This window comes from Branchiostoma floridae, chromosome 1 (assembly GCF_000003815.2).
Source record: "Branchiostoma floridae strain S238N-H82 chromosome 1, Bfl_VNyyK, whole genome shotgun sequence".
NCBI classification, from domain to species: domain Eukaryota; kingdom Metazoa; phylum Chordata; class Leptocardii; order Amphioxiformes; family Branchiostomatidae; genus Branchiostoma; species Branchiostoma floridae.
The window spans coordinates 28,513,142-28,530,545 of NC_049979.1; the positions used below are offsets into that span (position 1 = coordinate 28,513,142).

At 41.0% G+C, this 17,404-nt stretch overlaps 1 protein-coding gene and 1 long non-coding RNA gene across 5 annotated transcripts in view; one reads left to right on the forward strand and one right to left on the reverse strand.

Moving 5' to 3' along the window:
* LOC118419598 (delta-like protein 1) overlaps positions 1-17,404 on the forward strand; it is an 80,858-nt gene that overhangs the window by 36,799 nt on the left and 26,655 nt on the right. For all 4 annotated transcript variants that reach the window (XM_035826057.1, XM_035826065.1, XM_035826074.1 and 1 more), the window contains exons 3-4: positions 3,867-3,930; positions 8,188-8,318. In XM_035826057.1, the coding sequence (XP_035681950.1) occupies positions 3,867-3,930; positions 8,188-8,318 (195 nt within the window). The remainder of the gene's footprint in view (positions 1-3,866; positions 3,931-8,187; positions 8,319-17,404) is intronic.
* Positions 13,340-16,252, reverse strand: LOC118419623. Its single transcript, XR_004831641.1, has 3 exons — positions 15,508-16,252; positions 14,095-14,204; positions 13,340-13,733 (listed from the first exon to the last, which is right to left on the reverse strand). It is a non-coding gene; the product is annotated as an uncharacterized LOC118419623 (long non-coding RNA).

Here is a 17,404-nt window from a genome sequence, read left to right on the forward strand (position 1 = left end):
AAGGAATTTGGTTGCTGCGCGGTGTAGCGATATAATATCCAATATTCAGATGGTTTTAGAGATGATAGGATACCAAAAAAATCTATATTTCAGACCAAATTTGCACATTCTCTTTGTCAATTTAAGGCTCGGTCACTTTTGTGGTGCTACCATCGTTCGTACGATATCGATTGTTGGACGATTGCAAACAGAACACATTCAATCGTAGGGTTGTCGTGCATATGTCGCAAACCATTGACCTGTCGTGTGACAGACAGGACATGTCTGAGATTTTTGTCGGCGTTTTGTCACAGCCTGCTCGACAATGCTACGACGCCCACATCTTGCGACAGCCTACAACGAATGTAAACCGCACCGCAAATAAGACCCCCTCGCCCGATACAAGAAGATCGCCCAATCATGTCTTGTTGCTCTGCTAGACAGAAACACGTCGATCTGTCAATCTCAGTCTTTCGCTTAAGACCGTTGTTTAACAAGAAAATAAAAACTTAAAGCCGGGTTTTGAATATCCTCCGGTCTTCTTCTCGTAAGATGAAAGCTTTGAATACAACAAATGTATCTTTGAAAAAGAATAACATCCATATGATATATACAAAGCTTCCGTCTAACCGTAAATGAGTTTGTAACATACAGTCTTCTAGTTTCAAGACAGAAGCGTAAACCACTACGCTACAGCCTTTGAATTATTACTACCTTCTCGTAGGGCCACCCAGACAGACTGTATTCAGAACTACGTTGCTTAAGCTTGGCCACGGTTCAGCAATGATTTGACGTCACAGAACTTAGAGCTTTAGATGCAGTATTTAGATAAATGAAAGTTGGATAACTTTCCCATCTTCTCATACAGACTTAAGGCTTGCAGGGATTAGGGTAAAGTTCTTAGAGTGTGATCCTTAACTTAGAGGAAGTTGGAATTATCTTGTCAATATTGCTTCTTCAGATGCCCTTGGAGGATGTATATTTGTCAAGTACCCATTATAAGTTCGTAAAGCCGAGCCTGTAAACTATGATAAGGATTATTGTCGATCAGAGACGCGTGTTTTTAGTTATTAACTCCACGAAATGTGGATGTATAGTTTTGGTGTGTGTATGTGATTGTACGTGTGTTCGCGAGCGTGTGTGTGTGTGTGTGTATTAAGCACAGTAACTTAAGAACTTTCTGAGGGATTGTAATGATATTTTGTATGCATGTAGGAGTTGTAAACACAAAGGTCAAGGTCAATTTTGCCCCCCTCCCACGCCTTGTTGCTGACCTTATTAGCACTAGAGTAGAACATCATTTTTTGTATCTTTTTAGTATCATATGCATCTTACGTTATACCTTGACATGCTATGTGTCTTGATCTTTTGATGACACATTGGGTTTGCAAAGAAAAAGTGGTTTGGGCCCCCAGTAGTTTCCTCTGGAACTGCAGGGGTGGTTTGTTAGATATTTCAAGGAGAATTATTGAACAATGCTGTTTCAAATCAACTCCTTTCTTTAACGTTCCACATTTTGATTGACTGCAAGAGTACTTTCTTACATGAACATGACAGAAGGAGTGCGTAGAGTAATTGCCAACCATTTCGAAACAGCTTTTTTCACAAATGTAACTATTAGTTGTCGACACTTGCAGCGCAGTTACATAAACGGTTTATGGTAAGATACATTTTGTACCATATGACGTTAGAGTAACTACTAAGTTATTAATTATATCCCCCAAACCCAAAGTACTAGTAACTCATTTATCGAGAGTAGTTTTTATTTTGTAGAAACTGTAGTTGGTATGGACGGAACCAATTTTGTCTCGCTAGAAATAGCCTTTCGACGATAGCTTTAGGGAGGATTTGTATGAAAATGTTCCAATTCACTGTAATAACGTTGTCGAATTGAGACATAAAATTACCACATTGAATGTACCATTGAGTCTCTAGCAATTTGAGGTACTTCATATATTTCTAGTTATGGATACATTGCGGTCTTAAAAGATGGAATGGTCTTCTTTACATTGTGTATAAACGGATGTCCCTGTAGCTAAACTGGTAGCAGCCGCACAGTTAAGCTGTATGTGATTCCAAGTAGTTGGTAAGGTCTAAGTCACAGTTCCAAATCTGGGCTCGGCCGGGCGGCTTTCGGGGAGGAAAAATATGATATAAAGACCAAACTACACAAGACATAAAGAGAATAGTCGTGGGCAGTACTTTTGTATATCCTTACGTATAAATTTCTATGTTTCGTTTCCACAAACAACCTGGCCAGGCTCCGGTTTGGAAATGTGACGCTGGGAGACAGACCCTGGTTAAAATCCTCAGGAGGGCATCTCGGTTGGGCTTGCACCCGTCTTTCGGAAGAGACGTGAAAAGGGGGCACCGTGTTCGAGGAGGCGTCTGTTTAATTTCTGTTGATCAATTATGCAAATGAATTTATAAGGATTTTACCCATTGATCACTTCCTGTCACTCATATGCAAAATACATACCCGTGGAATGCTTACAGACATTCCTCCCCATGAATAAGTAGACTCTTCGATTGACCCCGTGACCTGGAATGTCTGTGAAAGTACTATCACTGTCTACTAGCCTGCAGAAAAAACATTTTTTGACATCCAAGTCAACCTTAACATCCTATACCAGCCTCTTATTACAACGTCTATCTTCCTCATCACTTCTTGCCACTCATTCAAATAACTTCGAACACACCTGACCAGAATACAACAAGCATCTAGGCACACCAGAAACAAAACCTTCGCCAGAATTCTTCTTTTTTTATCCCTCCTCTGTGAAGATTTAAGAAGAAGCGCTGAGCTGTTGAATGGCAGGTTATTTGACAGCACGAGCCTGGCACGAGTAGATAACGTTCCCCGACTCTATACACATCCTTTGAGAAGGTTGTGGATGACGTAAATCTTGCCATGATGTTATCAAAGTGTCACAGATCATAGTCGTACTCACAGCTGAGGCCAAGGGGTCTTTTTAGAACAGTTTTTGACGTCCTCTTGTTAAAGTTTTAACAGACGTAGTTCTTAGTGTAATTGTAAAGTTGCAAAGGGTCTTTGGGCGTTGATAATCCACACTCAAGAGGTAGTTTGTAAAAAAGTTAGACTGTCAAAAAAGGAAAGAAACTTGAAGAACCACGTCAGGATTGCATTACCCCACGTTGACTTGAACGTACATGTCGTGAAATGCGTAGTGTTGTTAGAAACGACAACAGAAATGATTTTTTTCAACAAGATACGTATTGTTGAACATGACAATAGCAAGAAGAAATGTATGTGAATTAGAAGTAAACTATTCTCCAACTCAGGATTGACTTCACAGACACGGCAATTTTCCACAGAATCACTCAGTTTTCTTCAGCTATCTGACCCAAATGGTGTGAACATGTGATTCCCCTACGTAAGCGTGACGTCAACAATTGGTCAAAGTTTTCGGAAGTAGGTATCACCCACCGTCCCCGTTGAGACAAGGTTATTCTGCACTGACTTCCGACAATCTTTGACCTAGTGACTTCACACGTAAAACAAAAGAAAAACAGCAGTTCGGTCAAGTAGCTAAAGAAGACCAAGTGATTCGGTCGAAAATTTCGATGATTCTAATTCTTCAGTTGGAAAAGAGTGTATTCCTCACGTGTTGTAATTGACCAAATCAAATCAAACGAAATTTCATGATAATTGTAATGAGTGTTGATGCTGTGTGGTGTGATTGTTACTGACTGTAGTCTTCCCTTGTTTCTTTAGAAATTTGTGATAAGTCAATTCTTGGGTTGGAGAATTGTATTCCTCATGTGATTTAATTGCCAACTCAAATGAACTTTGTAATGATAATTGTAATGAGTATTGATGCTGTGATATGTAATTGTTACTGACTTCAGTTTTTCCATTGTTCCAGCTGTGTCCTGTAAGCCCGGCTGCCACGATATCTGGGGGTACTGCGAGCAAGACGGGGAGTGTCTGTAAGAACATGTCCTTTTCTCCAATCAACATTGTCATGAAGCCATGTTGATTAGATTATATGGATGATATCCACAAGTACATTAAATTTTTGTCCGCAGAAGTTTTTCACCAAACTGTGAATTGTACAAAGAAGCTGCAAAATGAGCAAATGTACGCCGTAAATTGTAAAAATCGAAATATCGAAAATCGAGCTAGGACTAATGCCAAAGTTAATTTCAAAGCCAAAGAAGTAGAAGTGAAAAAAAATGAGCTATTGTTCGGTACAACATACTCTGTGCATTTAGTCATTTGTTCAACCTTCCTGACCACTTAGATTTCATAATGAAGGCAAATTCTTTGGCCAAACTATTTTTATTCGCAACCTCGTATCAGTTTCGGGGTGCCTAGAGGATGTCATCCATATAATAGCATTAACATGGCCTATGAATATGTTTCATGATAAAGAGCCAAATAGAATTGGCTTTTAAAAGAGAATGAGCAGATAATTTTCACATATTTTGTAGATTGTACCCTGAGCTTGAACATACTCAATTCTTGTACGTTGCTTGTGCACCCTGCTATAAATTTTGAGGCGTCAATACTTTTCCCTTTGGGTCCTAAACCATGTAAAAGTAGTTCACCTTTATTCGCATAGTAACCTATATCCATTGTTTTTAGAATTAAAGCGAGGTATTTGCGTATATCTAGTCGACGGACTTTGGTTTCCAATTGCAATATTTTCATAGCATTCCATCTGAAACAGCCGTCTGTCGACTTGATATCCCCAAATCCACCGATTTTATATACAACGGATAAAGGTAACCCCGCGAATAAAGGTGAACTAGCGTTAGATTCCCACAGGCGAAAAACTGTGTTCGTTGCTACCGTCAATTGCCGGCCACACCCCGACCGCACCCTACAACATTGCTGCCCAGCTGGTCATGTCATGTCAGCCGTAACTCAAGCTGACACGTTATGATTGACAAGGCTGCGTTGTGCCCAGGGACATCATTTGATATCGTGGGAACAAGAGCTGTTAACGCGTTTTTCTGACGTGTCTATATTTGTCCGGGACAACGTAACGTTACCCGCCACGCGGCGCATCTGACACTCACGTCAAACGTCACTGACGTATCTGATTATTTGGCGGGAATAGAGCACGCACGATATCGATACAACGTACGGCCAGTGACTTGTAGTAAACTCTTCAGTGTGCCCTGGTACTTAGGCTTAGGTTTCATTTCCAAACCGGGACCCGGCCGGGCAACTATCGGAAGCAAAAAAGAATGATATAAAAGACGCCTGAATACATAAAATGGCAAGATAAGATTCACGGGCATGATCTCTTTATATTTCTACGTATACATTTTAATTTTTCGTTTCTTAAAGCATCCCGACCGGGCCCTGGTTTTGAAATGTGACCTAAGGCTATGGCTTACGTCGCATTTCCGGGGCCCGGCCGGGCAGCTTTCAAGAACGAAAAGTATGACATAAGAGACACCAAACTACACAAGACGTAAAGCCAATCATAGTTTCCGACTCGCTAACGTGTACAGAAGAATCTCTACGGCTCTTTCAAGTACTGTGAAGCACTGTTTTATGCCCGAACTACAAAAACAGTGGATTGTTATGCATATCGTAAACATGACCGAGACGAAAACTGATTACAAGTCAGGGGCCTTCACCTTTGACATATTACCCACAATTCATGTGATCGCTGAACATGCGTATTCGAAACGGTGAACATCCTTTTGCAAAAGGTCATAGTGATTTGAATAATTATGTAACACTAGGGTCAGTATCCCATTTAGCATGCAAATCTTCACCTACGTAGCGTCAAATTAGAATGATACGTTTTGCGATAAGAAAGAAAGGTATGCATTTTTCGATATTTTTCTTTACAATGTACAACTTTTTTTGTAAGATTCCAAATACCGTTGCACACCTTCGTTTCTTTGGAACCCAACGGAAATTGATGCTCGCGTATGTCATCCATACAATAAAATCATCAATCACCGTGGCGTGATCTTGAATAATAGTCCAGCGACATAGCCAAAAAAATTGTCTAAAGCACCAAATTTGACACAGTTTAATGTATTCTAAACAAAGATAGATATGGAGGCAATTGAAGTTCTGCTCAGAATTGATTTCACGGCACTTTGGGGCATTTTTAGACCAAAAATGTGTACTTTGGGCTTCCATGCCCAGGTTTTTGATCCAAATGACCTGAAATTTGGCGTGGAGGTGCCTATAACATATGGTCACAGGAAGTCATTCACACTTTCTTCATACCTTAGTTCAAAATGGTTAATATTACGATTTTATGACCATTTTTAGACACAAATAAGGTAGCCATACGTAATATGAACAGGTGCACCAAGGTCTAACCGTCTCGGACGCAGTCTCCGAACAAGAGTGATTACCCGAGACATTCCTAGTGACGTCTTAGCCTTCACCCCACCGTGACACCATAAGGCTGCGTCTTTGTGGAAGGAACGCTCGCCGTCAGATGAATCACTTCCTCGAACCGCCTTCACAAATGGCCTCCGGGACGTTTCCAGATAAGCTGTAGATGGAGATATCACATTACAAACAACTCCTATGTTGGTGATAACGTCCTGCTAGCATATGGCTGAGAAAGATATTATACTGCTGTGAGAGATCAAAACGCATCGGTGTTACGATGTAGTGAGATACGATTGCTCAAGGCATATTGATAAAGGTTTGCAAAAATGTTATGATACTGGTATGAATCCATAACCAACCTAGTGGTTGGTCTGAAACACGTTTTGATGCCGTGTGTAATGAAAATTGTACTTAGGGCATCGGTGTTACGATGTAGTGAGATACGATTGCTCAAGGCATATTGATAGAGGTGTACGGAATATTGTGATACTGGTATGAATCCATAGCCAACCTAGTTTTGGTTTGAAATACTTTTTGATGCCGTGTGTACTGAAAATTTTACATAGGGTATTATTAATTCCAATCAAAGCCAATGCCAAAATCAAAGAATAAAGAACAAAAATAGATAATCTATTGTTTGGTATACCATACTCTGTGTGTTCTGTCATTTGTTCAACCTTCCTGACTACTTAGATTTCATAATGAATGTTTTTTCTTGCCAAACGTTTTTTTTTACATTTGCACCCTTGCATCAGTTTTTCAGTTCCAAAAGGATGTCTCTCATATATAATCAAATCAACATGGCCTTATAATAGTTGCTTGTAATAAAGAACTATTGATTTTAGTCTCTTTGGTGACATAAACGCTTAGAAATGGATTTTTTTCTCAGAAATGTCCAAACAAAAACGTTAAATCTTCTTTAGTCCACCATTAGCGTTTTTCTGGCCGCCATGATTATTCGGACGTCAGAGGAGACATGCTGCACCGTAATAGAAAATGGCGGCCGTTGTTTCCTCGGTCAGACAGCTAAAATACAAATTACCCAAACGTTTCTTTCAATCTGTAACCAATTTGCCAACTGAGTGAACGATTCCTTCCAATCTACCTGCCATTTCATCAATGGTTTCCGCGGGATTGGACGATGCTAGCGGCGCTGGCAATCGCTCACTCAGACGGCCGGATAATGATTAGGCAGAACGGCCCTGCGAGGGAATGAGGGATGGACGAAAAGTGTCGTCTGATGAGAGACGGGTCTGGCCGTCTGGTTGGGCGGAGCTGCAGGGGATATTTCGGGCTTGTATTACACAGGAGATTGCCTTTAACTAGTCCCAGGATGAATCACTACACATTTGTGCTGTACTGAGTATCAGAGCGCCCCCCCCACACACACACCAGTGAAGTCTAGCACAAGAAACAATGAAAAAAGACCTCGTTTAATTGCTTACCCAAATTTCAATCTCAACTTTTTTGCTCCACTATAAAGTCACCAGAGTCTTCTTTTTATTCTTATGACCGTTCAAAGAAAACCAGCCCAAACTCCCAGAAAACAAATCTCACCTTTGTGATCCAAGTCGATTGCATTGTAAATGTCCTGATGTGTGACCTTTGTACTGCAGCAGACAATATATTGTATATTTTGTCCTGGACATGCTGTGTCTTCTATGTTTCGTGGCACATAGCCTTTGATCCAATGAAAAAGTGGTTGAAAAAGTTTTGGCCCCGTAACAGCTTGCTCTGGAACTGCAGGGCTAGTTTTGTTACAATCTAATGGGGGATAACTGAAGAAAGGAAAGACAGAGAGAAGGGTTTCAATGACTCAATGTTTCATTGACCGCAGCTCAATGTCGTTTTTTTTCTCTCATTGTGCGCAGCTGCCAGCCGGGATGGACAGGAGAGCTGTGTCAGGAGTGTGACCTGTTCCCAGGGTGTCAGCACGGCACGTGTCACCAGCCCTGGCAGTGTAACTGTGAGGAAGGCTGGACCGGACGCTTCTGTGAGAAAGGTGAGGCACTCATGATTTAATTTCAAGTTTTTAAAAAATCCAGGGGCCCTGCCTCGCCCCAAAATAGCCCGATGGTCACAGGGTCTCCCACGTACGGGTCACGCCCGAAAGTGCCGAAAACGACAGCCCGTAAACTACCCTAGGGGCACATTTTCCCGAATTAAACCGTAGAATTACACCTCTCGCTTGAAACACTATTAATTTGAGGTACAAGGTATAGCCCTGTATTATGCTACGGTTCCATTTGCACCGGCGTCCACTGGGTGTAGCCCCAGCCGGGCTCTGAAGCCACAAATATGTCCTGGATACCGCGGGGGGTATTTCTTGGTGTTTTCACTATTAGGTCGTGGCGTCAATTTGTCGCCGGGTTCCGGTTTGATTTTAATTGAGTAAAAAATCCAGGGGCCCGGCCTCGCCTCAAAAATTGCCCAATGGTCGCAGGGTGTCCCACGGGCCCAAGTAGGGGTAAAGCCCGCGCCCGGCAGTGCCGAAAAACAGTCCGGAAACTACCACTCTTTTTTTTCAGTCAGGGCCTGGTTGGCCCCCTCCCCAAGAGATTTTGGCTACATACAACCCAAACTCCAGGAAAACAGACACACGCTCACGAACGCTGCCGAAAACCTTAACTTCTTGGCGAAAAAAAGAAGACAAGAAAAGCTGTTGAATCAAATTAAAATCGTGTAAAAATACCATACTTGTTGTAGAGACAGAAAGATCCATCTGTAAACAACACCGGATGATTTCCTGTTAAGTTTACTGTAGTATAAACTTTGTGACCTGGATGGATTCATCCTGAATTGATTTCCAGTCGCACATACGGCACTAGGATTTGGTCCCTAAGTATCATTTTCTTCATATCAATATATCACTGCGTCATCAGCGATCCAATTTGCCTGGGATAAATCCGCATCAGATCCTCATAAGAAGGGGGTTAAGTATCGCCATAAGGCATACGTCTGGTAAATACATCCTAATCTATGGCTTTATTCGCATGATGTACGCGTATCGTTGGTTCGTCGATGAAGGTTAGACATCCAGGTAATAAGACACGCCAAAATGCAGTTACTCAAACGACTGGATATTATTTGGGAAACGGTCAGACGTGTTGGTGTCGTTTATAGAAGGAATGATGAAGTAGCTCGTTCCGGAAATGTTCTAGAAACTCCCTTCCGCACTACTTTACAGAAAAATCACAACGTATCTAAATGCCTGTCAACGATTCTGAGTTATTTCATCGACATCAATCTCTCCTGTTTCGACGCTGTCACATTCGCAATCGTGCAATTTTGGATCATTTTGATGCCGCACAATTTTCAAGAAGGTTGTGGCGGAACATGACTTTGACAAGATATCTAAACACAGCCTTTTGTTTTGACCTTGACAGCTGAATTTTGCAGGGCTTAAATGTTAATCTTGTTGTTATGTTACTGTCAGTAGGTAACCCATCTGAGTAATGAGGCTGTTTCGTGCTGGAGGCACCTCCTCGAACACGGAACCCTCATTGTTTGTCCCATCCGAAAGACGAATGAAGCTCTTACCAGGATGATCTTCCCCAAATTTGAACTAGAGTCAATCAGTTACCAGCTTATTGAAACCAGAACATTAACTGAATCATTTTCCAATGACTTGCATTTAGTTCGTGATCATACGACGATCGTACAACTGTCGTGCGACGATCATACGACAATCTTACGACTTATGTGAGCGGGCCCTCAGAGAAAAAGTTTCAGTGCGATACATTAGAACTCTGTGTGAAGTTTTAGCTTTTCAAAAAGGATCGATGCCACTTTTCCACCATCCCCTATCGACCAACGTTTCCCACGAGATCCGCTAATATGGGACGCGGATTTGGCGGGAAGAGAAGCTACCAGCCCCACCATCCATCACTCCCTGACAGATTTATCGTGCAAATCATCTCCAATATCTCGTCCTGAGGAGAAAAGTGGCGGGAAATGAGCCCTAGGTGGTAAGCTGCTGCGAAAGAGTGGCGTCGGTGGCGTCTTACAAGGCTATCGCGTCGGTTGCTGTAATCTTCAAGCAGATCTTGCGGTGGCATGAGATAGTATCATAAGCTGGGGAAAAAGTTTCATTCGCCACCGCGGTGGGCAAGGGGTTTGTTTAAACGAGATCATTTATTTGCCCGGGCTGACGTAAATTGGACGACATTTCCAGACACTGTGCTCAAGTCAGACTCGTTTTCTTGCCCCGTTGTCCCTGAAACGACTTGAGCAGAAAATGTGCCTTTAAGAGGGATTTTTTCTTTATATAATGCAAATGACAATTTGATACTGTATCCCAAAGCTGATATAGGTTTACCAAAAAATATTGTATTCCCGGCAACGGTCCTCAAAACTTGGAGTTGGTAGATAGGAATTTTTCTTATCCTTTTTTTTTCGGCCGAAGTGACAAAACAAATACAGTTTAGCAATGTAAAACTGAAATTCACCAAAACCGGTTTCACTATAACTTTGTGCACCTCTTGAATACAAATGTTAAATAAAAGACTTGTTGTCTGTGAAACCATGCTTTGTCGATTCAATTCTTGTTACAACGATTATTGTGTCTATTTTGAAAATCTAGCCATTTGGCTTTTTTCAGCCAACTTTATATGACTGGTTTATTTCGAAAACAAAACTGACAGTAACATAGCAGCCACAAGGCTGAATTACGACATGTCATTACATCAATCATTAAAGTAGTTAAAATCGAATATCATGAATCATTGCAATAGTACAGCTCTTAAAAATCGTTGCAGACGAATGTTTTTTGTTTTGTTTTGCCCTCTCACATTCAATTTTGAGTCTGCAGAGGATGACATGATCATGCATCTAATTTGATTTCTGTGACTTTAAGTACCATTAGAATTCATGCACGATAGGCGAGCGGCACCAGTTGGTCGCCTTGTTAGTTATCTGTCGCTGTGCCTTTAACGGAGGTGCTTAAACCACCCAGCTGCAGGGTTGCTGCGATACTGAAGGGGTAACTGTCTCAGACCAGTCTGGCCGGCGCCCGGCTACAAACGAGCGTTTCTAGTCAGGACTCATTTTGGCTAATTGCGAGACTTTTGATTAAACTAAAGTTTGGAAGAAAGTTTATGGCCAGAAGTTGATGTGACTTAAAAATGACGAAGAGGGAAAGTGTAATAGGACGTAATTACACAATTAAAATTACGTAATTAAGAAAAAAAACAGTTGTTAGAATTCAACATTTAAAAGGGTCTCACCGCTTGAGCATCAATTACCCAAATGCCTCGCCATGCGGCATGTCTATAACCTAAGTAAAGGTAAGTGTTGTCCTGTAGGGCTTGTTGTGATTCACTGTGTCTAGGGCACAGTATTGGCAAGCAGAACCCAACCCTCCCAACCATTTTACATTGTACCGACCCAATCGAAGTCAGGTACCCACTTTTACACCTGAGAAGATTTAGGAAAGTAGCCTCCCCAAGGTCACGAGATCGGGAGCAAGGCAGGATTCGAACTAGGGACCACTGGTTTTGGGCCAAACACGCAACAATTACGCCAAACGACCCCACATAACCTTTCCAATATGGGAAAATATCTACACATTGAAACAGAGAAGAGCCTGTCTTATATACATTTAGATGACACAAAGCCAAAAAAGAGTTTGCCAAAACTTTCTCTGATTCAGAGTCATACACACAGGTGCCAATATCATCACTGCACGAAATGTTATCTTGAAACATGCCTTAAATCATGCGTAATGATTACGTTTTTCATGGAAGCACAGTTTACAAATGCTTTACGCGTGGTTTAAGATCAGATATCGCACAGTGCATCAGTTGCTCCAAGACTTATAGCTAACAGCGTTCACAAGCTGCCGACTTAACCCGACCACCTTTTCCTGCGCCCTTCATCCACGAGCCACAAAACCCCGCCTTTTGTGATTGATGTTACAGCCATTGTTGTCGGATGAAGCCGTTTGAAGGTTTTTGCTTCGCTTGATGGTTAAAGTGGGGTCACCAGAGATCACCAATGAAAAGCAAAACAGTATCACGATCTCTTTTTGTCAAGATGTTTGTGGAAAATGGAGCCTTTGGTGAGTACAGAAGGGCAATGGCACGTAACTCCGAATCGATGATGACACGGCACGGCAGCGGAGTGTAAAGAAAAGGTTAAAAATGTTACGCTGGCCCGTGACCGCTGGCACAAGAATACGTTAATAAGCGCGTTTACCGTTCCGAGTGCGCATGTGCAGCGCAAAAGGACCTATGGGTAATATGTCAAAGGTAAAGGCCCCTGAGACATAAACAAACCACATCTGAACATCGTTATGCAAAAATCGAGACAATGGTGGAGACGAGAACTGTTTACAAGTCAGGGGTCTTCACCTTTGACATATTACCCACAATTCCTGTTTCTGCACATGCGTACTTGGAACGGTAAATGTGCCTATTGTGACAATTGGTGCATTAAAATGAAGTGACATTGTCTGAAGGCTTTTAGTGGACGTGACATCTGTGTCTTTCTACAATGACAAACTTTCTAAAGCCATAATGTCTTTTTTGGCGACGCCTCAGGGGCGGAGGCATTCTACAGTATTACGATTGCTTTGAAAATATTCCAAAAATTGCACGAATGCATTCCCTAGGGAATTCGTTTTGAGGTAGCCTTTGCCTGTTTGGTCTTTTGTCGGAACAGAAATGGCCTTTGTTGCTTGGTATTTTACCGTCACATTACTGTTTCGGGCAATTTGCTTCTTTCAGCACAAAAACCACTGTCATAATCAATGCATTAAGTACGTTTTTCTGTTTCCGGCAATTGAGATTTATATTTTTAACTCTCAATCGCTCTTGGTGTTCTTTCGTCGGACAAATAGGAACACTATATTAAAGCTTTAATGTTTAAAGTACATACGTTTTTTTGTTTCACCTGTGAACACAGTTTTGAATTTACTAAATCTGATTTGAAACAATTTTTATTTGCAAGATGTTTGTAGAAAGCAGAAAAGGCCATGACTGTCCACATTTTAAAGACTACTCATTTAAAAAAAAACTATCCACACAATTGCCTATACCTTTTATTTCATCAACATACACATCATATATACTTTTACCATATCTCAAGACACAAACACAGAGAATGTAAAAACCTGGCAGAACATGGCAAAGATGCGTCATTCTTATAACTTTGGATTTACTTCTATAACAATGACACTTGGTAATACATTCAAGCAAAACATTTCTTTTGTAATTCTGTTGACCGTATAATAAATTGTTTGCATGCTAACAAAATTCCTGGAACTATAGAGTCAAGCCTGACTACATGTGCATTGACTTCCGTTTCGTTGAGGTGATAGATTGTGATGCATTGTAAAGCTACGGTTACTATCAATCTGATTGCCGTCCAAGTTCAACTATTAATTTCTTGTGACTGTTGTCGTTGTCGCCTTGTAGAGCTGAAAGAAATAATATAGAACAGGTTAGGTATAGTTGATGGACACAAACATATTCCATGATCAATATGTCAACATGAATGAATCCCTATGGGTTTCTTTAGATTGCTTAGCTGTCAAATGTCTTTTTTTCACAATCAATAAATAAAGGTTCGAAAAAACGAAGTGCCCAGTATAGTAGATCAACCAACACCCAACATCCACTCATAGGTTTGTACTAGTTTTCAATGCTCCCGATGTTTGTGCATTTAAGCCCCCTTGTGCCTTTAAAGGTCCATTTTTAACCCACCATTCTGCCCACTGTTACCTCTATGACTTTGGATACTCAAACTATATGAGCAATAAGAACAAAAGGGTAACAAACCTCGCTGTTCAGGAAAACTGTTTGAACAGCATCCGTCTGTGTAACTTGTTCTCATGACAAGCTGTGGGATCTGGTGGGGTCATCTTCCCATCCTTCATATGTTGTAATTCCTTGTGAGAGAAAAAAAGAAAAATGCGGAATTACTCCCAACTTTGGCTTTACAGTAATGGCATACATTTGAAACCATTAGTTGTAAGAAGATGTTTGGGATTGATATTGCATGTAGTGATATATCCAGTGAAAAACTATATCACCCAGCACACCATGTTTCTGTTTTGTTATAGGGCTGTACTGCTCAGGACAGAATGATGTTACATTCTTCATAAATCACGATGAGTCATTGACGGATTTGTCTCTTTCTTCTTTATGAAAAATATCACGGGTACTGGTCAGCCCCATGCAGTTGCAAAAGAAACAATTGTGTACTGAGGATACGTACCTTCCGAAGGGATTTTCATTTGAAACATCATAGCTTCTTCTCATATTTTGGCTAAAGATACCCCTTGGCGTTTAATTCAAAGGTAAGTAACAAATATCTTCGACTTCATCTTCGTGAGCACACGTGCGGTACTCAAGTTGGGCATTGAACAAACTATCTTATATAAGCCCTTCACAGATGTCACTACGCATGTGCGGCGAAAGAAATTCTAGGAAATATGTCAATGTACATAAAATAACAAAACTGAAATCATTTTTAATTTATATGTTTCGCTAACCAGACTACTGTAACTCATACACATGGTTCTAAGGCTGTGGCCCTCATTCAAAATTAAATTCTTGCTATACATTCAAGATAAACATGTTAACACTCAACATATAAAGAGGGGAATGTGGGCTCTGATATCTTTACTTACGCCCCTACATAATCAAATCCAATGACATATAACACAAAATTTCCTAAAGTGTAACTCCAGAAAATGTGACAAATTATATTTTGACAACAAATTCGTTTGCAATCAATGCTCACTATGATAGCATCCATAGAATTATTTGGTACGGCCCTATCCCTAGCATGCGGCTAAACATCTGCATCGCAGGTGTGCCCCCCCCCCCCATGACCTAGTGATTAATGAGTTAGCACGTGTTAAGCTACGCAGCTGGCCATGGGAAACAAAGGGAACAAAGACTTTTCCCCCAACAGCATGCTATCCTGTCTAGTAAGCGGGAGTATTCATTGCACAGTTTCTCTTTTTAATTGGTCTAACTTAGGGGTGTCTGTGGTAAAATTCCTTGTCATGTCAGCCAAGGAGATGGTCTGTCAGTTAGCTCTAGAATTTTGAAGAAACAGAACAGTCTAGCAAGCAGGCTAACCCTGGGTAGGTTCGTCGAGACAACTAGAACAATTAGAAACAACCACATAATAGTTTGGACAAGGATACGTAATAATGAAGCTGGAAAATGATGATCACTCACCTTTTGTGCTGTTCTGTGTCCGTCTGTCCCCAAGAAAACTCGGCCAAAGATTGCCTGAACGATGATAGACTAGACGCCTGATTACGTCTGCTCCCATCCAGTACGTCTGCTCCCATCACTGGAGGGTCTTTTGTGTTCACTCAAAAGTTCTCGAATGCTCTTCCCTATCTCTGTGCTCCGCCTTTGGGTTGATCTAACATGTAAATACCCAATAAGGTCCACCCTTCTCTCCTCCCACTTTTCCTCCCAACAAATAACGTCCAACCTACTTTCCACACAAATCCCCGCCCAGCTGTCTGTCCATCTGGTCATCAATCATTGCACGTTCTGTGGTAATTGATAACAGTACTAACACACAGCTATCTATATGTTGGTAACATTCTATGAATTTATTTGGAGACACGATTAGCTTTTACAATGTCTATAGCATCTGTATTCTTCCTGTTATCCTTTATTCATCAATATCCATGGAACAAATCTAGATAACACACAGCCACAGGAAAATATCATAAACAGCAACTTTTCAAAAGAGTCACAAAAAGTAGGAAGTCTACGTTAGGTCCACGAACAATGGGACAAAATCTAATTTCCTTACAGCAAACTATTCCATGTGTTAGACGTTCTGTGCAGAAATTGTTCAGTTTTGAGCATCTAAATTTGTTCTGGGTTTCAGAGAGCGGATATTTTCTGACTTTTTCTGAAGATTTGGTCTGATAACAGTGATCTTGCATTGTGAGTAGTTTACATATTGACACTGGTGGTTTGTTTTCATGACTCATGAAAATTCACTAAGTTTTCTGCTGGATCATGTCTTTCAAGTTTAACGGCACTAACGTTAGCATCTGCAGTAAACTGTAAAGAGTCTCTGGACCCGTTGGACCTGTCGCATCCAAGGGTGATCCTGGCCGCTCTGTTTTGTATCGCTTGAAACTTGAAGTTGTTTTATCCTTTTCTTAGATGTACCCAGCCGTACCAGCTTAAATCAGTGCCACCTTCTGTCTGCGTGGATTGGAAGTGATTTACTCACTCTCAGCTCACTTGACCATGCTGATATTGCACTTCTTTACTGCATAGCCTATTTGAGATTCTAAGATTTAGATTTATTGATGTAAAATTTGCGTCAACAATAACGTAACAGTGGGTACTAGTAAATGTTTTGTTAAACACTGTCCCCTAAGCATAGGATCCAGTTGTACAGGTGGTGGTGCGAGTGAAACGTTTCCACAGAACTCCCAGTTCTAAGCTTGTCAGTGGGCACCTGTTTACCACGTTCCCCCGAGCTCGGGTTCCAGTTGTACAGGTGGTGCGAGTGTTATGATTTACATGTAACAGACACAGATGTCCCCGAGGGCACGGTATACTGGAATGGGCTGTAATTCGCTCCAGATGTCCTGCAGCTGGTCTGGCAGTCTGTGCTTTGGGACTCTCAATGGGCTACTTAGGGTCACCATTGTGACATTGTCAATTGGCCATGAGGCGATTAATCCCCTAATAAACCAACATTTTATCCATATGAAAATGAATTCCACTTCGTCGTGGATTATTCTAGATATAATACGTTACGTCGTAAGTTATTCACAGTTCTCGAATCAAGTAGATCAGATTTTAAAAGGCTAGATGCTACAGACAGATTTGAATGTATTTAAATATAAATTATCTTCAATGGCACAACGCAAAAATAGGCAAATATAGGAGACAGCTTTGTTAACAACGTTATTAGAAAATATACTGACACTCATGATAATCCCCGCTCGATTGAAATTTGACATCGAAATTTATGCTAGCATTTATTGTTATAGTAATTAGGATATTCAGTCTTACCCAATACCTTTATTTCACACTCTGTGTAATAGTTCCTGCCATGCACTGCACCGTGTACAATTAAGGTCATTCATTC